This window comes from Thermobia domestica, chromosome 2 (genome assembly GCF_964235325.1).
Source record: "Thermobia domestica chromosome 2, izTheDome1.hap1.1, whole genome shotgun sequence".
NCBI lineage: Eukaryota > Metazoa > Arthropoda > Insecta > Zygentoma > Lepismatidae > Thermobia > Thermobia domestica.
This window is the reverse complement of record NC_137455.1, coordinates 48,942,591-48,964,404: the sequence shown is the minus strand read 5'-3', so window position 1 is coordinate 48,964,404 and position 21,814 is coordinate 48,942,591. Positions and strand designations below refer to the sequence as shown.

The window sequence follows — 21,814 nt, the reverse complement described above, 5'->3', positions numbered from 1 at the left end:
ACTTCAGGACCAGCTACCATCCATCGCCTCAAAACATCTGGGTTTTTTGTTAATCCCACTGCACCTCCATCTCCCTTAATGTAAGCATTGCAGTCTTCATGCACCTGGTCCAATGCCATTGCAGAAAATAATCTCTCACTAATGTTGACAGTAAACTTCTCAGCTAAAAACTCCTCATGAATTCTCGGGTGTATCTCGGTCAGGTTTTTCGTGTCACGTCAATGCATTGGAAGCCATCTGGCATAGGTTTGGTGGTTAAATAAAAAGAGGCAAGGAGCCCATCTTGTCAGAGAGTTCACATAGAGCTCCAAGTTGGAGCTTCAGACTGATATCAAAAATTTCAAAAGCTAATTCTCTAGTTCCATCACTACTCCCACATGCGAAACTTGGAATTCTTTTACAATTGTCTTTACACCATTACTTAAACGGAAGAGGCTCACAAGTACAATGCTTTTCTTCATGACTATTAATATATTATTTTGACAAGATAAAGAGGGCACATAATGTCACCTAATGTGCATACCTTGCCCTTGAAAAAAAGATGCACTTTGATTTAAGACTGAGCTCTACCCGAAGATGTTAACTCAGCCTCAATGATGTATTCAACTCATCCACTGCCATCTAAAAGAACCCCGAGTACACTCATGATTGTCCCTGAATACGTTTTGCAATTGCATACAGGGGAACATCACAAGTAATACCGGGTGTTTGTCCTTCATTGGGATAATTTACAGCATCTGCTACTACTGACATTGAATGTCTAATCATAGCAAGTAGATGCGCAACGTCTGGAAACATAGGTAGTAATCCACAATGAGTTAAGTGTTTTTCTTTACTTAACGTCAGAATTAACTCTTATGAAGTACTGCTAAAAAGCGATATTTTGTTCTAGCAAAGATTAGGAAATTATTTTCACAACGTTTCTATGTATGAAATCGGTATGGCAATTGGCAGAAGCATTACTAATACTTCAATATATTTTTCAGGGTACATTAAGGACACGTGCTTTCACCCGGGATCATTCTAGGAGCAAGAAACGTTAAAAAAAAAAAAAAAAAAAAAGGGTTTTCTTATATATTTCCCGATTTCCCCCAAATTTCCCTTTTTTCATACCTCACAGGAGCATGGACAGTGTTACAAATGATAAATTGTATCATTTTAAAGAAAATTAAGTATTAGCCATGAAATTCGTTGGAATATTTATTTATCAGAAATTTTAGATCGCAATTTTCCTTCTAGTGTAAATCTCCTACTTTCAAGCAGGATTAGGAAATAATTTTTTCTCAGGTCATTATGTATGATATTCCAATGTTATTTGGCAAAGAGATACCATAACCCCTTTGTATTATTTCAAGGTACAATTAGGGTCGCGTACTCTCACCTGGAGCGGCTGTAGGGGGGCTCAAACTTCCAAAAACTATATTCTTTAAAGAAAAATTCCCGATTTCCTCCAAATTTCCCTTTTCTTGTATGTCATACGGATATGTCCCATGTTGCATTTAAAAGCCTGTTTTATTCTGAAGAGAATGACATATTAACCATGAAATTCGGATGAATAGTGTTGAAGCAGTAGCTACTTAAATTGGATATTCTAAAAAATAGCCGTATTTTGCAAGATGGCGGCCATTTTCCTATATGACGGCCAAAAACTTTGGGTCCTACCTCTAGATTTCTTCTGCCGGGTGTGAACGTTTCACCCTTTTTCCAGAAGTGCACCTTTCTTATAAAATTGCACACTTAACCTTCGCACTAATATATATCCAGAACGGTTTGAGATATCAAACTGCAATAATGATGATGGTCTAATTCTATCTAATTGAAAACCATCTACGTAATTTGATGTGATATTACTTAAGGACTTCTTCACAATGAAGTCCTTTGCATATTTTTTTTATTTTCGTGTAACTTCGTTTCTTCTTGCTCGAAATACGTTGTATTATGATTGTAGTATTCAACACCAAGATACGTTGAATGTGCATGCTTCCGCCCCATGTCACTTAGTGTTGGTACTGCTGTAGAAGCCTGCAGAGTTCACTGTTTTTCGGAGGGTGTGATACTATATCGTCCTTAGTTGCAACACTAAATAACAAATGTGGTATTGCAGGTTTTCTTTCAACGTGTAGGTTTGGAATATGTAATAACCTGACGTAATGCCATTTGGGAAAAAAAAAAAAAAAAAAAAAAAAAATAGCTTTAGGTTGGGTTGGCAACACTTAACCTGATGCTTTTGCAGAGTACATCAGACAATGTCCCCTTTGTTGGTATTTCCGTGGTACGAAATTTCAGTTTTTTTTTTTTTTTTTTTTTTTTTTTTTTTAATGTTAAAAAGATACAAGGACATACTAAGATAAATGGTCCATTCTGTACAGAAGGTTGCCCACGATAAAAATAGTAGATTTTAATTGACCTTCTTAAACGATACTTTTAACCAGTCATGTCCCGATACATAGCTGGCTATACTAGGCCTCTATTTGATAAGGGTATCAGTTGTAGACTTATGACACCCGTTATAGCCACTCAGCAACAGTGAAACGGTGCAAAAAGGAGGGTTTACTTATCAGCAGAGCTAATGTAGGTCTTATCATCCATCTTTTTGTCTAACAGGCTCCTGCCGTACGTGATCAGCCAGGAATTTGAGAACACGGCCCCATCCCACTCAACCTCCCAGTGGGCCATTAGAAGAGCAGTAACTCGTCTGCCTTCTAACACTAAAATCAACGGTGCTTACTTCCAGGAAAACGTCATGGACCCTTTGTATGTAACTCACATTTCTTACCTGTGCAGTGAGACTACAAATGTATGGATCCACATGGAGAGAACCTCCAGCCATACTGCTCGATCATTCCTTGTGTTCTACACATGGAAAGGAGAAGAGATGAGAATTTGAGTGCTCTCTTTTCGTTCATACCTGTGAAATCCTGGGACATTTCACCAATGAACCACTGAGAATTTGAATTTCTCAAGAAGGCATTTGCTCAGCTCTGTTCCCTTACCTTGTAAGATATTCCGAAAGTTGCAAAAGCAGTATAGGAAGACATTCCCCTTCCCATTCTGCGCAGGAGTTTGCTACTAAAATCTACGCTACCGAGCGACCTTTTAGGCCCGTGGCCGTCACATCGAACACAGTCAGTATTGGAGTCGATTTTTTCTTTTTTTATTGTTTTTTCTTTTTTTCTATTTTTATTTTCTTCTTTCTTTTGTAAAATTAGAGATATATACCTAGTCTTACCATAAATACTGTCCCAAAGTTTTAAATACATTAACACAAAATGGTTAGAGATATTGTAAAATCCTAATAACATGAGTTACAGGATGCATTATGAATAAAAAATAACAAATAATTATTCAAAATGGCCATTATCAACATGCACACAGTCCTTACGTCTTTGTGGACACTCATCAGTTGCATTACGCAACACATCAACTGGAAAATCTGCAGCTGCCTTCCGAAGAGACCGCTTTAAACTTTCAATATTGGGATGTTTCTTCTTGCAAGCCGTCTCCTGAAGCCTGGACCACAATTTGTAGTCCGAAAGGTTTAGGTTCGGACTTGCAGAAGGCCAATCTGAAATGGAAATGAAGTCCAAAACATTTGGCTCCAGCCACTGCTGGATTGTCCGTGCCTTGTGTACTGGGGCTGAGTTCTGCTGGTGAGATTCTTGACTAGTCTTTCAAGCAGCGTCTATTGGTACAGTTTGGCTGACGTTTTGACTCCCCGCTTTTTTTTTTTTTTTTTTTTTTAAACAGAAATAGAGCTTCGTTGTACCCTCGTAGCTCACACCTCACCACACCATGACAAGTAGGATGCTGACCCTTCTGGATCCTTTTCACCAGCTTCTCTGGAGGATGTGGCATGTATCCTGTCATTTTAGGCACTGAAAGTCCCCTCAGTACTGAAAATATTTTCATCGGTGAAAAGGATTCGACGGTACCCATTTGCTGCGTAACGCTAAAGTAAGACCATTGCTTTTAGGAGCCTCTGGCGCTTTAGTTCATTTGTCGGGAGATATCCTCTGCGTTGTTTATAAACATGGAGTTCGAAGTCACTGGTATACTTGCGAGACATAGACATTTTCGGTGTAGCTCATGAGCCATAACTGTTTCCTAACGAATTCATCGGTCACGCACCGCCACTGCTTTTGCAAGTTCCAATGTTCGTACTGTGAGTGGTCTTCCTTGCCGCGGGTGATCTTTCACAGTTCCACTCTCAGCAAAGAGCTGGATAGTGTGGTAAACATTTTTTTTTTTTTAACTAATTTACAGCTTCTGTAGGATTTTGAAAGTCTCCCTTGGTGATTTGCCTACCTTGTACTATCACGGTCACACGATTTTCATACTCGCCCCATTCCATCTTGAACACTTACAACTGACGCCTTTACATTTCTTCAGCTCAACTCACGCTTCACGATACCGCTTTTGAGGACACTCGCTTGTATGAGGGAAAGTATAACCACCCTCAAAAATTGGGACAGCATTTTGGTAAGACTAGGTATACTATATAGTATGTATACACAGGGATCAGAAATATTCAATTAAACATTTCGATCGATTATTAGTTTTCCAGAAATGTTTCTCTTCTATATGTCTTAAAAAATAGTAGTACTTTAAAAGTAATTGATTTTTCATGTCTGTTAATATTATCTTAAGGAAAATAGCTTCTCTAAACTAACTAACTTATCTAAATGTTACGGGCATTCTATTCAATTTAACGAGGCCGTACACCGATCTGGATGAAAACTTAGTTAATTTTGTCTTGAGAGTATGTATTATTATTATTACATTAAGCTTTTTATACTTTCGATTAAGTTTGGGGAAATTAACAAAAATCATTTCTTACAGAAAAACAGGTGTTTGCAGGAAGAAGCAACTGGAACTAGAAGTCGCGATAGAGAAAGCAAAGGACTGTGGATATATTACATTTGATGTTCCATTTAGAGAATGTGATTACTCAGAATACTATAAGCCGTCAAAAGTATGAATGATAGTTTTGTTTTTTTTGTCCAAGTAACTTTAGAATAATGATGGAAGAAGCAAAGTACGTAGTGATCGGAGGTGGTATCGCAGGAGTGTCATGTGTAGAGTATTTATATTTTTTAGCTCCTGAAGATAAGACAATTCTGATCACCGCATCTCCATTAATTAAAGCAGTTACTAACATTGTTCACATTTCAAAAACTCTGACACAATTCGATGTTGAAGAAAGAAACGCGGAAACTTTGGAGGGAAAATATCCTTCGATAAAGGTGATCCACGATGCAGTACTTCGACTTGATTCTGATAGCCATTGTGTTCATACTAAGCAAGGAAAAGTTATCAAGTATGAAAAATTGTGTATTTGTACTGGTGGTCAACCGAAACTTATCAATGAAGAAAATCCTTTTGTTCTTGGTATTCGTGATACCGAATCTGTTCGCACTTTTCAAAGTAGAATTTGCGATGCGCGAAGAATTGTTGTGGTTGGAAATGGGGGTATTGCAACCGAAGTTGTATATGAAATAAAGGGTGTAGATATTGTTTGGACTATTAAAGATAAGCATATATCTGCTACATTTATTGATCCTGGAGCTTCGGAGTTCTTCCTTCCTGAATTGCAGGGCGAGAGAAGCAGAGAAGTTCCTACAAAAAGAATGAAATTCACGGTATCTGATGATCAGTCATCTTATGAAATCATTGGTGGAGCTCTAGGTCCTGATTGGCATAGAAATTTCGAAATCAAAGGTACAAAAAAAGCAAATTCCAACGTTACTATCGAATATCAGTGTGAAGTAAAACAAATTTTGAGTCAAGAACAGAGAACAGATTTGGGTGAAGAAACTGAAACTTGGCCCATTTATGTAGAATTAACTAACGGAAAAGTATATGGATGTGATTTTGTAGTTTCAGCTACAGGGGTGGTACCAAATAGTAAGTTATTCGTAGAAGGAAATAAATTAGAATTGTCAGATGATGGTGGAATTAAAGTAAATGAAGTAATGGAAACCTCTGTAAAAGATGTTTTTGCTGCAGGTGATGTGTGTACTGCATCGTGGGAAAAAGCAAAACACTGGTTTCAGATGAGACTATGGACCCAAGCTCGCCAAATGGGTGCATATGCCGGAAGATGTATGGTAGCGTCATCGATTGGAGAAGAGGTGATTCAGGATTTTTGTTTTGAATTGTTTTCACATGTGACAAAATTTTTTGGGTACAAAGTAGTTTTGTTGGGTCTATTTAATGGTCAGACGTTGGACAATAATTATGAGATTCTTTTGCGTGTAACGAAAGGACGTGAGTACATAAAATGTGTTCTGAAAGATGGGAAAATGCAAGGAGCCGTGTTAATAGGTGAAACAGATTTGGAGGAAATGTGTGAAAATTTGATTTTGAATCAGTTGGATTTAACACCTTTCGGAGAAGAATTATTAAATCCTGATATTGATATAGAAGACTACTTTGATTGACTTTTTTCTCGATTATAATACTGTTTTTTGTATATACTTTTAAGTGTGCAACAGTAGTGTGAAGAATAAACAGTATGTACTGATCTATTAAATCGAGAAACCAAATAAATAAATATGTAAAAATAAGGTATAGGTTTTTATTTAATAATAGTATTATACAGTGACTAGTAGTCTTGTATACAAAATATCCGGTAACAGTTTTCTTGGAAAAAGTATTAGTTCTAATTTTAGAAACGATGGAACTATCAGTAGTTAAAATTGTTTATCTAACACCAATTCATTGTAATAAGTTTCACTGCTTAGCACAATATTAAATTCAACACAGCAAATCCATCAATCTAAAAGCGATTGTTAACTCTTAAGAAATTGTGTGTTAAGTATGATCTTGCTTCGGAAAAAAAAAATCCTTTTGGCACACCAGACTTCACAGAAGCCGTTAAAAATACCACCGCGTTCACCACAGTTACTATTTTCGCGACTTGGGCAAACTTACACCATATTACTACCTATACATGATCGGGATTGCTTTGCAGTTCATTCTCACTGGGCTAACTATACTAAGGAAAGGTTGGATTTAAATAACAGTTTTCGGAGATAATCGGAATCTTACAGCTTTATGTATAGGAGTCCTAGAGTTCTTTTCCGATGTTTGTTTCAAGCTAGATTTAATAGGAGTTCTTGTATATGTCAATTGTCTTTCTGAAAACGTATTTAGGTCACGTTGCGCATATAAAATATCAGCACTACTGTCTCCTGCACTGTCCGACATTGATTGTGGCGAAAAAGTATTGTCATTATTTTTGTCCATTTCACATGATTGGCACTCACCAGAACTTGTAAAATCGGAAGAAGTTTCAGTATCTGAACACTCACCATTCCCATACTTCTTCAAAATAGTTTTCTTAACACTTTTAACTACTTCTACCAAGTCACCAATAGCCCATGCCACGCTGAGGCTCGAGGAGAGTTGCTGAGGTGTTTTGTGTTGAACATCCAAGGATTGAGATCCACAGCCACATAAATCTTTTAAGTTTATTATAGCATCGTCGATTTGTTGAAGGTACTTGAGAATATCTTTCATTCTTCCACTAGGATCTGAAGGGAGAAAAGAATATCATGTATAATACATCGTAATACATTTCAGACCAACAAACATGCAATTTCAGCTACTACATAGAATTAACATTAGAACCGTCAAGTGACCATATGAATTACTTTCACTGGAGAAATGTTGATGTTATATCGTAAATAGTTAAAAATTGATCAGAAATTATATTTCATGAAAGAAGAATAAAAATCACTGCTTGTGACTTCTAGTGTCATGCAGTGGTGCGAAGTTTCTAGTGTTCTTCGGCTATTAAAACGTTCCTGTCCTTTTTGACATCCACTAATCATGCGCTCACAGAGAGGAAATGTCGGGAGTTAGTCTGACCATCAGTTTTCAGTAATACCGGCATGTTGCGCACGCGGTAGTCATAGCTCATCCAGTGTCGAAGAGAAATTGGGGGATCGAAGCAGCTTGATCGCATGTGTTTGTTGTATGATTTTAAAGTGGGTCTGTCAGTGCCGCATATGCCAGGCATTTGGGGAGAATGCCGTAAATGAACGCACCGCTAGGCATTGGTTCCAGAAATTCTGTTCGGAAAATGTGAGCTTTTCGGATGAACCTCGCAGTGGACGACCACATGTGTTGGATGACGAAACCCTGAAAGCAGCAATCGAGGAGGACAGTGGTCTAACGTGTGATGAACTTGCAGAAAGGTGCCAGGTTTCCACTGAAACAGACTGCATCTGCATGGGATAGGGAAGTCATATAAGTTAAGTAAGTTGTTACCCCACACATTGTCGGCAGCCAACAAGGAATAACGAGTGACAGCATTTTGTCCTTGGTCACTTGCACCTGAACACACACCTATCTTTGATTGCTTGCTTGCGGGTGACGAAAAGTGGGTTTTCTTGACACTCCCAAGTAGTGTTGTAAAGGCCTAGAAAAAAACCGGAAATTTTGGGTTAAAAAAAGTTTTTTTTTTGCCTTTTTTTCCCCGAGCTTGGAAAAAAACGGAAAAATTGAAATTTTCGAATATTTTACTACAGTATGCTTTTAAAATTAATATTTTATATTTACTAGTTTACAATTAAGATCATTGAGTAGTTATGTTTCTTGTATTAAAATAGGGAAATTTTGTGGCAACAAATATATTTGTACCACTCCTTCAAAGTTAGCACCGTGATAGAATGGAGTTAATGGCTACAAAAGATCCTAAAATATAATCCTAGTTAGTCTAATTATTATAGACGCATTTAAATTATCTTAAGTAATCATATAAAGTTACCGTTTTATGGCAGGGAAGTGTTAAAATAACAGGGCCAGAATCATTTTAGTTAATACCAGTATGTTAAAATCAAATATTTTATGGAGATGCTTATCTTCCTTGTGCTGTGTAAAATTTCCGAAAATTTTGAACCCATTAGAAAAAATCTTCTGTTCGGAAATATTGGCAAAACTCGGAAAATGTAATTTAAAAACTACTACTTCGCCCGATACTGTTCTTTTTGCTGTAACGTGTTTGTACCATATATATATAACGTATTTCGCTAGCAGGAAAAATACTTAAAGCAACAGCTTTTAATTTTACTTTTTAGTTTTCTTTTTCTGATAAAAATCCCACTTTATTACTTGTAATTATATTTTTCGAACAACTCAAAAAGAGAGAATATCTTATTTACACATACACTGAACAAGTGCGTAAATTTGAGCAACGACAAATATATTAAAGAATTTCACATGTGAAATTGCTGTTCGTTATTATTAAAGACTAGCAGAATACCCGTTCTTCGCACGGGGAGAATACGTTTAATTTGGTTATAAAAGGCACCAAAACTGTCACCAAAGAACTTAGGGACCCCCCAAAACTATGTATTCGACACTAGTATCAGTCATTTTCACTTTTACATGTCACTCTCCCCATTTAGAAGTAACTAATGGGGGGCTGAATTTGGATTTAAACGGTATCGGAAGTATCACTGTTCACCTCAGCCACCCCGAAAACTATGGATTCGACACTAATATCAGCCATTTTCGATCACTTTTATATATCCATCCTTTCTTCCGCCCCCAAGTTGCGGCGCTGAATTTGGATTTAAACGGCATCGGAAGTGTTAATGTTCATCTCAGGACCCCCCAAACCATGGATTCGACTTTAATATCGGTCATTTTCGATCATTTTTATATATATTTTCCTTCTCCCCATCCCCCAAGTTGCATGGATGAATTTGGATTTAAACAGAATCGGAAATGTTACTGCTCATCTCAACGATCCCGAAAACTATGGATTTGACACTAATATCGGCCACTTTCAGTCATTTTTATGTATCTCTTCCTACCCAAATTGCGGGTCTGAATTTAGATTTAAATGGCATCGGAAGTGTTACACCAAAAACTATGGATTCGACACTAATATTGGTCATTTTCGATCATTTGTATATCTCCCCCAGGGTGCGAATTACGGCCAGGGATGAGGGGGAAAATCCCCTTCTGGAAACTTTTATCCCTGGCTGAAAGTCAGAAAACAATTCCCAGGGAGATGCTATTTTCCTCTCCTATCCTCAGTTATATTTCTTACATCATTCAAATTCTTCAGTTCAATGTGCTAAACGTAAATCCGTTTGTAAACTGTCAATAGGAAATTTGTTGTATAAAGTAATTTTAACTCATAGCCATCACTTAATTCTAATAGCTTGTGAGGTAGTGTATGAGATTAATAGGATCTGGCAATACTAGTTGAGAACTGACTGTGGACCAGCGCGACACGAATGTGAACATCTAACGAATGAGTTGAGTTGATTTTGAGTTTATCGTCCCGTTCAGCAGCGAGGCTATATGAGACGTGGACCTACTGATTAACGTGGAATCCGAACCACATGAGCTCCCGCCGGGAATCGAACCCAGGTCTCCCGCGCCAAAGGCGCGTACGCTAACCGCTTAGCCATGGAGGAGCTCAACATCTAACGAATGAAGACTAGTGTACGTTGTATCATTGTACTGTGTGTTTCCGATGCTTCTGTTGTCAGCAGGGTTGGCACGATTCTATCAAGTTGGTTTAAACAATGTTTTTTTTTTTTTTAGTTAGTCCCCCCCCCTGGAAAAATCCCCTAATTCACACCCTGATCTCCCCTCCGCCTCCAGATCACGACGCTGAATTTGAATTTAAACGGCATTAAAAGTGTCACTGTTCATCTCAGCGGCCCTGAAAACTATGGATTCACACTAATATGGATCATTTTTATATATCTCCCTCTTCCCCTAGTTTGCGGGAAGTAAAATGGTAAAATCCATCCCAGGCCCGAACCTCATCTATGTTGAAAATTTTTATCGAGATCAGTCTGGTGGTTGAAGAGTTGTTAAGTTACAAATATAGTCACTTTCATTTTTATATATGTAGATAATTTGTCGCACTAGAAAACAAGTATTTGTTTACATACAAAATTTTGTACATAAAGTTTATATTAAAGTCTGTATTTGAATATTAAATAATAGTAATTATATGTCTTAGTGCATTAGTATTAGTGAAATTTGCCTACTGCTGTTTCCTTTTAGACGTAATTTGTTTAAAATTAACAAAATTTTACCAGATCAAAGAGCACATTAAGAACTCAGTTTCATTCAAGAGCCCTATTTGTTGCAACAGGAACGCTTCATGATGGTAAATGTGTATTCAATCGTAAAAGTTATGTACTTAATGCACAATCATGAGTAAACGACTAAAATGCACATACAGGGAAAGAGTGCAGACTACTAATTTTCAAGAAGAATTACAACAGTTTTATTTTCTAATGCTTCTTTTCTAAATATTCACAATATTGAAATTTCTCAATTTATATTTTTCACGCGTTCGAAAAAAAAAAAAAAAAAAACCGGTTCCATTACTAGTAAAACTAAAATAATACGAAAATTTTTATTATTTTCCCAATTTTTCTGGAAAAAAACCCGAAAAAACCGTTTTTTTACCAGCCGGTTCAAAATTTCTGGAAATTTTACAACACTATTCCCAAGCATACCAGACATTGTTCCTCACACCTCAAGACCACTGTTGCACCCACGAAAGGTTATGCTCTCTGTGTGATGGAATTACGAGCTCCTTCCACCTGGTCAAACCAACACTGCTCTCTACTCTCAGCAATTGCAAAAGGTGCACCGTGCATTATGACTGAACGAGCCGGTATTGGTGAATCGCAAGGGTGCACAATAATGCCAAGCCACATGTGGCAAAGAGAACCCGGGAGACCCTTCAGCAACTTGGCTTGGAGACATTGTCATGTACCATATTCAACGGACCTTACGCCAGCAGATTACCGCCCGTCTCATTCCCTTCACAACCACTTCCGTGGATCCTTCGCAAATGAGGAAGACCTGCGGAATACACTCACGGACTTCTTTGCATCCACGACCGCCGAGTTTTGCCATCAGGGTATTGTGTAGCTGCGGGAACGTTAGGAAAAGGTGTTGGATGCTGATGGAGATTACTTCGGAACGCAAAGGTACGTATTGTTCACCGTATTGCTTTTCGTTTATCACTGTTTTAGAACGGCAAGAACTTTATTGGTCACCTTGTATTTTGAAACAATACAGTGCCATAAGGCCAGTTAACTTCCAATATTAATGTCATTCTTCGTATAAATATAGTTTGTTTAGAATTAGGCTCCTGATTAAAATAAAAGTTGAAAATAGTTGAAATGTCGTTGATTGGGTATTTCAACAGGTTAGAACAAACTTCGAGAGGTTAACATTTGACGGGAAGAATTTAAGATAGTGATAAAATTCTTTGGCATTCAATGAAAAGTCAAAGGTATGAGGAAGTAATAAAATTTTATACAGTGATATACGAAAACCTCACCCATCTTAGATTTCATATTCCCAGCTTTGTGCTCTTCTATGTCATTTTCCTCTTGTCTAACCTGTTGTTTTACAGTAAATGCATCCCGCGGCGAGAAACCATCTCATGTAAGATATCGCCGATTTTAATAAAAAAAGATATAATAATAATAAAAATATCTTATAGTGTTTTTAGGATTATTTTTGGTTAATTAAAGCCGAAGTACGGATATATAAGATGTTCAGTAAGTCAGAATCAAATCATTTACGTGGAAAATTGGCAAGGGCCAGGAATGACTGCAAGGCAGAAATTAGCGATATGCATCTTACTTGAATTTTATGGGTGCTACTCAACCACAGTCTGCCACCTTGATGTTCGCCACTTTGGAATCTCTCTGAATTTTCTATGCGGGAGCAGAATCAAAGTTTTATAGAGCAGAACGTGTACCTATAGCAGATTGTACAAAACTGATTTTCTTTGCAGATTAGTCCTAAAACATACAGGATGCGGAAAAAGTCCCGAAACGGTCCAAAATCTCGCGAAATATACAGATCACCAGAACAAACGAAAACACGTGAAACAGTTTGAAAAATCTATTCAGTGATACCAAACGCATCTCCCTATCCCCACTCCATTTGGGGGTACGGGGGTAACTAAAATTTTAGATGAGAACCCCCATTCCTTATTACAAATTTGGATTCTCCGGAAAAAGAGAGTGATCTGACCCAGAATTGAAAACAGTGTCTTCATAGATGGGATTCAAGATACGGTTAACATACGGGACTACGGAGTGAGAGGTTCTGTGTTCGATTCCCGTGCAAATAGCATTTTCATATGTATTTTTGTATCCAAATAATTAATTCATACATTTTAACTTCGATAGAGTTAATGTATTTGTCCATAATTTAACTTACAAGAAAAGATAAATTGCAAGAAAAATTCTTTGCTTTTGTTGTAAATAACGCTATGAACTCTAATAACCCTATTACTAAGAACCACTTCACAAAGCTAGTTTGCAAAACAGTTATCAAAATTTGTATTGTATGTAACTTGAATAAAACACTAATTAAAGTATATGGACTTATTATTTGGGAAAATAACAAAAGAAAAAAGGTTGCCTTAAGTGGGGATCAAACTCAGAACCTCTAACTCCGCACTCTAGTACGCTAACCGCATGGCCACAGACTACGAGACTGACAATTCGCATTTTCATGTTTTCGTACCTCCCTCGCCCTCTTGTTTGTGTCGATTTAACCGCCACCCGTAAAGGCACTATTTTAAATTCTGGGTCAAATCACTGTCCCTTTTTCTGGAGAATCCAAATGTGCAATAAGAAATGGGGGTTCCCATTTAAAATTTTAGTTACCACAGTACCCCTGAAAGAGATGGGGCTAGGGGGTTGCGTTCAGTAGCATTGGACAGTTTTCATACAACTATTTAACACGTGTTTTTGTTTGTTTTGCTTATCTGTATATTTTGCGACATATTGGACCGTTCCGGGACTTTTCCTGCGCTCTGTATATCACAAGGCCATACTGAATGGGCACCTGTAATATTTCGCTTGATCTATATTTCTGACTTGTACCCAATAACTATCTTTTTTAAAAATAATAATAATAATAATAATGGCGGTCCAAATTTCTGGAGCCCTATTTCGCCAGGCCTAAGTTGCTAACTCAAAAATCTCAAACACAATATAAGTAGAGGCAGGAGTTTTTCGCAATGCGCGATAAAACGGAACGCGTCAGAATTAAGTAATTTCCAGTTTCTTAACGATTTATGATATTTTATGTTTATTTCCATTGGTTTCCGTTGCGCGATAAAACGCGAAATTGGCAGTTTTGCGCGAAAGTTTAAAAATAAATTTTCATCAATTTAAAAACGCCAGTTTTCCGCTGACAGAACGGTAGAACGTGGCATGAATGGTATATTTTGGGTGATTCGGACACGACTATAGAGAACATGTTGCGCGTTAGCTATCACCATCGCAGCTGGATAGGGAGGAGCCGTTTTAATTAACTAGCCAGTGGCATGGATTGGTAATAAGTGACAAACGTATAACAATGAAGGAGGAAAATGTTGAAACATGTAACATGTTATATTTAATGCTTAATTTTCTATAAGTGAAACTTACAAAGTCAAGTGAAATATTTTGTTTTTAGGTAATTAATGGTTATGAATAAAAGGAACAATTTTAAAAATGTCAGGGAACATCTTTCCCACAAAATACGAAACTTTCTTTGGAAAATGCAACAAAATGCGAAATTTTCAAATTCTTAGTGCGAAAAACTCGTGCCCCTATATATAAATAATCTCAGAAAGAGTTTGTTGGTAACCTTTTGAAACTTCCTACAAATTCTAATCAAAAGAAAGTGATACTTAAACTATTTTGAATGTTTATTTTAGTCAAGTAATGTAATTATATATATACCAAAATTAGAGTACTTGACTAAAATATATACATACACACGAAGAATGACATTGATTAGCCACATGGCGATAGTATACTGTAAAAAATAAATAGAATGCAAATCACAGTTTGATGATGTGACTAATCTTACTGTACGAGTGTGTTCATTTTAAGAGCTGCTGATTCTCACGTCGGTTTAAGTACGAAAATCGATTTCAAACTCAGTGAACTCGCATATTTAATAAATAAATTGTAAATCATATGTTGACCAACAATCAATCTGATCACTCAACACTGAAATATAATTATATAATCACACCACAAACTACCTAGTCTAGCCATAAATACTGTTACAAAAGTATCAGACGCTGCAGCACTGTTTGTTGTGAGTAGAAAGAATTAACCTGGCGGTGAGAAATGCGATCTTGCATTGAGAGTGCTGCTGTAGAAGGGATACACGTAATGCGTATAGGCAGGGTGGAATGGAGTAAGTACGAAAATAGGGTAGGAGTAAGTTGGAAAACCAGCGAGTGAAACTTTTAACATACTTAAAAAAAAAAAAAAAATAAAATAAAAAAAAAAAAACGCATGTTTGTGTACCGCACCCAGCGGTTCCTTAATACTGGGTCTGTTCAGGATCGCCATTGAGCTGGCCGACCACGAAGTGCAAGGTCTCCAGAAGTTGTGAAAACAGTAGCGGCGCGTGTGAGGAGAAATTCCGTACTGAAGCAGACAGTAATGGCCCGTGAGATGTACATCTCCAAGCGAATGATGTCCAGGCTACTCAGGGAGGTTCTTGGTATTTGAGCCTACCGACACTCAATGGGATACTTGCTGATACCGCGTTTGATGGAGCAAAGGAAGCGTAAAAGTAAACACTTGCTTCAGCGGTACGCGCAAAATCGGCACAGACAGATTCTGTTTACCGGTGAGAATTTGTTCACTATTGAAGAGTGTTTCAATCGCCAAAATGATAAAATGTGTGCGTCACCAGCAGGAAGCCAGGGACAAAGTGCTGGAGCCTATAGTGAAGGTCTTGACCACCACCCTCTTCAGAGCATTCACATGGACTTTTCAGCAAGACACGGCTCCTGCTCACAAGGCAAAATCAACCCAGGAGTGGCTGACTCCATATCCACTGAGGACTGGCCCTCTAGCAGCCCTGACCTTAATCCCCTGGATTACAAACCGTAGACAGTGCTTGAGGATATTGTCTGCAAGAAGCGTCATCCCACAGTTGCCAGTTTGAGTTTAAGATAGAGTTTATACCCGAAGATGTAGAGGGCCAAATTATGAGTTGGAAGTAGGTAGAATATTCCTCAAACCAGTCACATTGTCATCTTGGAAAATCTCATTGTTGATAGGGTGTACGAAGTCCATAATGGGCTGGAGGTGGTCACCAAGCAACTAAACATAGCGATGGGGGCCAATGTCCGGTTCCAGAGGACTGAATTATATCATATAAACACGCCCCAAACCATTACGAAGCTTGGAAACTGTCTTGTTGACAACTTCGGTTCATGGTCGCATGGGGTTTGCGCTACACCCTGTCCCTATCGTCTGTACGTACCAATTGGAAACATGCCTCATTTGATCATGCTATACGTTCCCAGACATCTAAAGCCCAATCTACGTGAGTGACCGCTGCCGATGGTCAGCGGCGATCCAACACTACGTTGATCTCTGAAACACTGCTGGAACGTCCTGCATTGATTCGTGTTGCCAATTCATGCACTGTTGCTAGTATGTTTGCCCGGACGAGTCTGCCTAAATATCGTCAGTCGCGGTTATTCAGAATGTGCTGGTATTTACAACCTGCACCCTTTTCCCGTAGCCGTTTCACTGAGCTTTTCCGTCTAACTAGTCTGTGTCTGTCTATCTGTGCTGTATCCAAGATTTCCAGATAACTAATATTTTGTATTTTTGAAGATACGTTCGGTAATTCTGGATTAAACCTATGTTAATCAGTTGAGACATTAATTTATTTCAAAAGTGGATCAATAGCTTATGCATAGAATTGAGCACAATTTCCATTCCGAAACGAGGAATTGTAAACTCGTGACGTTACATAATTCAAGTATGATGGAAACAACTGACATAATTAAGTAAACCTTGTTCCTTCATTCTGTAGACATAAAAGTATTTGACTGTCTCAATTTATGAAAATAATAATAAAATTATTAAATCCAAGATTGGCTGGTTTAAATAATAATAATAATGTCCGTAAAATCTTGATAAACAGACATTTGGGGGTTATCACGTTTCACTCCCGTATATTATTCATATTATATCCATACCTAAATTCACCATTCATTACTCAAAGAGATTATATTACAAAAGCAACTTTATCAGTTCATGATTGTTTCTTTTGTGATTTTTTATAGTTTGTTATTATTGTTATGCAATTGCAATCAAAGAAAAATTCTAAATATTGTTTCGTTTTAATAATGTCTACTGTTGATAAATACATCGAAATGCCGTACTTTTTGGGGGGAAGGGGGTCATACAAACCCCACGAGAGGCATTTATTGAAATCAGAAGTATCTTTGGTATATATTTATGTTTAAATGGGTCAGAGCCAAGGTGAACTTAAATAAATCGTATCTTTATTCACTTTTCTTACCGATATGCAAATTAAGTCGTCGTATTTCTTTAACTTGGATTAATAAAAGTCGTAGTGAACTAACTTGGACTAAATTAGTTTTTCTGTGCTCTGCAGACTTTGAAATTGTTCATATGTAATTCTGTATAATGGTTTCACTTGTGCAACTATTTTTGTCCTTCTGAAATGACTCTTTACAATTATATTAACCAATATTTTATATTTACAACCAATTTTTTATCAGGAGTCCTTCATGAGTGAGTCGGCAGACGTATCGCATTTGTGGCTAAGTAGTCCCGGTTTCGAGTTCAAATGGAGGACAATTTCTCTCCGATGTAAGATTAGAAACGGTTTGGATTCCGCTTTAAGCTTATGTGACTCCTTCCAGCATAACCCGTTGTTGCATAATAACACAAAGGCGAAATCAACTTATTTCTCTCCATATGTGATATAAATTCATAGAGAATTTAAACCAAAAAAAACAGGTTTAAACCAAAAAACAGTTTTTTGTTGTTTTTTTTAAAATAAAAACCATGGTTTTGCCAATCCTGATTAAATCATAAATGGGAGCTCCACCTCATATGGTTAAAACATTATGCTCACGACAGAAGACAGGAAGTTTAAAAAAAAAATAAAAATAAAAAAAATCTTACCATAATCCGTAGATGAGGGTTCCGGTGAAATTACCGATGACCTTGACATAGAATCAGTTAGAGAAAACGAAGACTCTAATTGTTGTATGCTTTCATTTAATTGCTTCTTGATATGACCTAAATTTACGCGGATTCTAGGACTTCTTCCAACTGAAGCTGGAAGTTCTTCGCCATTCCAGTCGATATCCTTGTCAAATAATTCTGCACAGTTATCCTGAAAAGAGGAGGAAATTAAGTGTGAATTTTACGAATACGATAAACTGTGAAAATTTTGCAATAAACTTAATAATATAATAAGGATATGACGTATTAATCATTCCTACTCTTATTTTTTTAAAATACATTCTTAAAATGCTACGGAAATGAAATACCCTGAAATTTCTCTGCATAATTACCTAGTATTTAGAGAACACTACTTAGCGAGATTGTCTTATCCATATGTTGATCATTGTCAAACAATACGGCTTGAAATCAATTATCATCTTATAAGTTTGGACGGTAAATGGGCAAGAAAAAGACTATTTCAAAAACATTGGCTTTATTTTGTGCTTGACAGAATTATAACGTTTTCTGCATTTTTTGAAATAGAAAAGGAACATATGTTGTGCACTATTAACGCACAAAAAATATCAATATTAGAAATGTTTCTTTCTTTCAATTTATATAAAATGATGAAATCTCCTAGCAACAAAGTTATTATTGTGCGTAAATCAGTAAAACGTGTAAAGAATACGAACCCAAACATTCTACGCTATTTACGTATATGACTTGTAAACAAATATACACTATGTGTACTCAAAAGAAAGAAGAAAAAGAAATTATGCTATGTATGAAAGAATTACGATATGTTTAAGTGAATCCCAAAGTAAAGTCCGGGTAGGAAAATTTTTGTCCACGAGCTTCCACGTCGAAAATGGCCTGAAACAAGGAGATGCGTTGTCGCCATTATTATTTAACTTTGTGCTGGAATACGCCATAAGGAAAATCAAAGATAGCAACCAGGGCCTAGAGTTGAACGGCATTCACCAGGTTATGGCATATGCTGATGATGTAAATTTAATAGGGGATGATAGGAGAACAGTAGAAATAAATGCAGAGATCTTATTAAACGCTTGCAGGGACATGGGTTTAGAAGTAAATGCAGAGAAAACTAAATACATGGAAGTGCGTCGGGACCGTAATACGGCAAATTGTGGAGGCGTTAAAATATTAAATAATGCTTTTGATAAAGTGGATACTTTCAAATATTTAGGATCAATATTAACAGACGAAAATCATATTCACGAAGAAATTAAATGTCGACTAAAAGCAGGGAATTCGTGTTACTATTCGGTTCAAAATCTCTTGTCGTCGCGAATTCTGTCGAGGAATTTGAAGCTTAAAATATATAAAACGATAATCATGCCTGTTGTTCTGTATGATTGCGAAACATGGTCGCTTACTCTGAGGGAAGAACATAGACTGAAAGTATTTGAGAACAGGATCCTGAGAAGAATATTCGGACCCAAGAGGAACGAGAATGGGGAATGGCGGAAGCTTCATAACGAGGAACTACATAGTTTATACGGTTTACCCAACATTGTTAGGGTCGTCAAGTCTAGGAGGCTTAGGTGGGCAGGTCATGTAGCTAGAATGGAAGAAAGTAGAAACGCTTTCAAAGTCTTGACTGGTAGACCCATAGGAAAACGACCATTAGGAAGACCTAGGCGCAGATGGGAGGATAATATTAAGATGGATCTCGCAGAGATAGGAATACAAAGTAGAAACTGGATGCAATTAGCTAAGGATAGAAGTCAGTGGAGAGCTTTTGTGAACGCGGCACTGAACCTCCGGGTTCCATAGGCCATAGAGTTAGTTAGTTATGAGAGAATTACAGAGACATATCAGAAGTAAATGAAAACCTCCATTTATAAACTTTTTTTTTTATTATTACTGTACCCACTTGATCAACCTTTAGCTTGAAGCAGTCTTAATCCGTTGATGCATTGCTTCATACCTTTCTTCCATAAACGGAGTTGTTTTTATAAGCAATTCAGTGGATAATGGTGAAAAAACCTACATGTTTGGTAGTTGGTTGAAAGCAATGCAAGTGGAATTCTTGAAATAGTCGGCTCCAGACTCATATGCGTCTTCTGGATGAAAATTAGGAATATATGTACTCATCAGAGAAAATTATCTGGCTCCAAAAGTTAACATCGTACCGTACGATGTTTGTTGCCCACCGTTTCCGCTTAGCAATATTAGGTGTGGCAAGAATTTTCATTTTACACCTCTCCCATGATAGTTTAGTTGATACAAATATTAGACACGTGTAATCCGGCTCTCTGCTACGTCTGTAACCTTACACATGCAGAAGATAAATTCACCTAAGATGGCCAGTTTGTGCACTCACCTGCTCACAACAATCCCTCGACCAACGGTTGTGCTCGATGTGGTGGCCACGAGCCTGGATTATTGCTCTACAACGCAGTTTCCACTGAAGCAGTGCGCGTCGAAGATGCATGAGGGGAATTGTAGATCACACCGCTTGTCAAGTTTTCCAGAGCCCTGCTATGGTGGTAGGACGCCTTCGCGCGAGGTCTTGTTTCAGAAGGCCAAAGGCTCAGAAATCCATCGGCGACGCATCTGGTGACTTCACAGATGTGGACGTGAAGGGTGTAATAGACAGTCCAGTTTCCGTGGCCATACGTCGATAGTACGCGACAGAACTGCGAGCAGTGTGACTGGATGCTTTGTCCATGTGGATCCACACCTTCCGGGTGGCCCTGCCTGTAGGATGTGCGTTGTGTACAAGGGTTCCATGATGTTCGTTTGAAAGTAGGCTGCAGGCTGCATTCACCTGGGCCTTCGAATCCACACGATAAATTGGCAACTTCCCACGGGCGCAGAAATCTGCCACCACCATGAAACCTTTCGAAAACTTCTCGCGACATTCACGAACGAACTCGCCTTCGCATCATGTGGTGAATAAAAAATTGGCCCTGGGCTTACTGGTGTCATCAAGATAGATCCAGGCTTCATCCAGAGTGACAACTCACTGCCATTTGTCACCTGAGCGGTACTGTTCATACAACTTTCTTGCGTTCGTGAATCTCTCTTGAATGTGCCTGGTGATAACTTATGCCCCATCGCCTTATGGCGTTTTTTCAGATCCAAATTGTCCTTTATGATACGACACACTGTGCTCTATGATATCGTGCATGAGGTGGCAAGATTGTTTTGGGTGGGTGGGTTCTCCTTCACAACTGATGCCCTGGTGTTTCTCTCAAAGCGTGGTATCCTGGCTGGACATGCCCGTTTTCTTTTCACTCTCACAACTTCATCTTGATATTTAGGGCCGGTGCTTTTACAGCACTGGCTTACCCTTCCTACAGTACACTGCTGATATTGTTGCCCTTTGCCGCACACATTTTCACAATCACTAACGCACTGAATCGTGCATCGCAAAGTGCACATATGTACCCTTCCCAATAAGGTGTCAATTTAAGACATAATAGCTGTTCACAACTTCCTCACAGCGTTGTACGTGACTCACTACTGGATTCTCGGTCTACTGATTTCTGTTTCCTTCTACGCTGCGCTCATCACTAGCTCTGTAAAATTGGCCACCTTTGGTGAATTGACCCTTCTGTAGAATTTTGTTTCACACTTGGTATTGCGTTGCGTTGGATCTGGATGACCAAAACGTGGACTATCACTTCCCTTTTAATGCCTTTTAAACTGGTAATAATCCGATTGATGGTGGACAATGGAATTCACAGGTTTCGGGAAATTTGTATTTGGTTTGGTCGCATTGTTCCACTATCCCAATTCAAAATCATTCATTTCTTTGCCTC

General features: G+C 37.9%; 3 protein-coding genes across 4 annotated transcripts in view; 2 read left to right on the top strand and 1 right to left on the bottom strand.

Moving 5' to 3' along the window:
- Positions 1 to 4,978, top strand: part of mRpS18B (mitochondrial ribosomal protein S18B) — a 30,755-nt gene extending 25,777 nt beyond the window's left edge. The window contains exon 5 of the mRNA XM_081741094.1: positions 4,840 to 4,978. Coding sequence (XP_081597220.1) covers positions 4,840 to 4,978 — 139 coding nt within the window. The remainder of the gene's footprint in view (positions 1 to 4,839) is intronic.
- Positions 4,979 to 5,018: 40 nt separating this feature from the next.
- Positions 5,019 to 6,566, top strand: Pyroxd1 (pyridine nucleotide-disulfide oxidoreductase domain 1). The gene has a single exon (XM_081741084.1). The coding sequence runs from the start codon at positions 5,019 to 5,021 to the stop codon at positions 6,438 to 6,440; it is 1,422 nt and encodes a 473-aa protein (XP_081597210.1). The 3' UTR covers positions 6,441 to 6,566.
- A 12-nt stretch (positions 6,567 to 6,578) lies between these two features.
- neb (kinesin family member nebbish) overlaps positions 6,579 to 21,814 on the bottom strand; it is a 194,969-nt gene continuing 179,733 nt past the window's right edge. For both annotated transcript variants that reach the window (XM_081741070.1, XM_081741077.1), the window contains 2 exons: positions 17,979 to 18,192; positions 6,579 to 7,535 (listed from right to left, as the gene is read on the bottom strand). In XM_081741070.1, coding sequence (XP_081597196.1) covers positions 7,015 to 7,535; positions 17,979 to 18,192 — 735 coding nt within the window. In that variant the 3' untranslated portion in view covers positions 6,579 to 7,014. The remainder of the gene's footprint in view (positions 7,536 to 17,978; positions 18,193 to 21,814) is intronic.

Excerpts from the sequence above, each read along its gene's own strand:
- Pyroxd1 (XM_081741084.1), top strand. The coding sequence starts at position 5,019 with ATGATGGAAGAAGCAAAGTACGTAGTGATCGGAGGTGGTATCGCAGGA.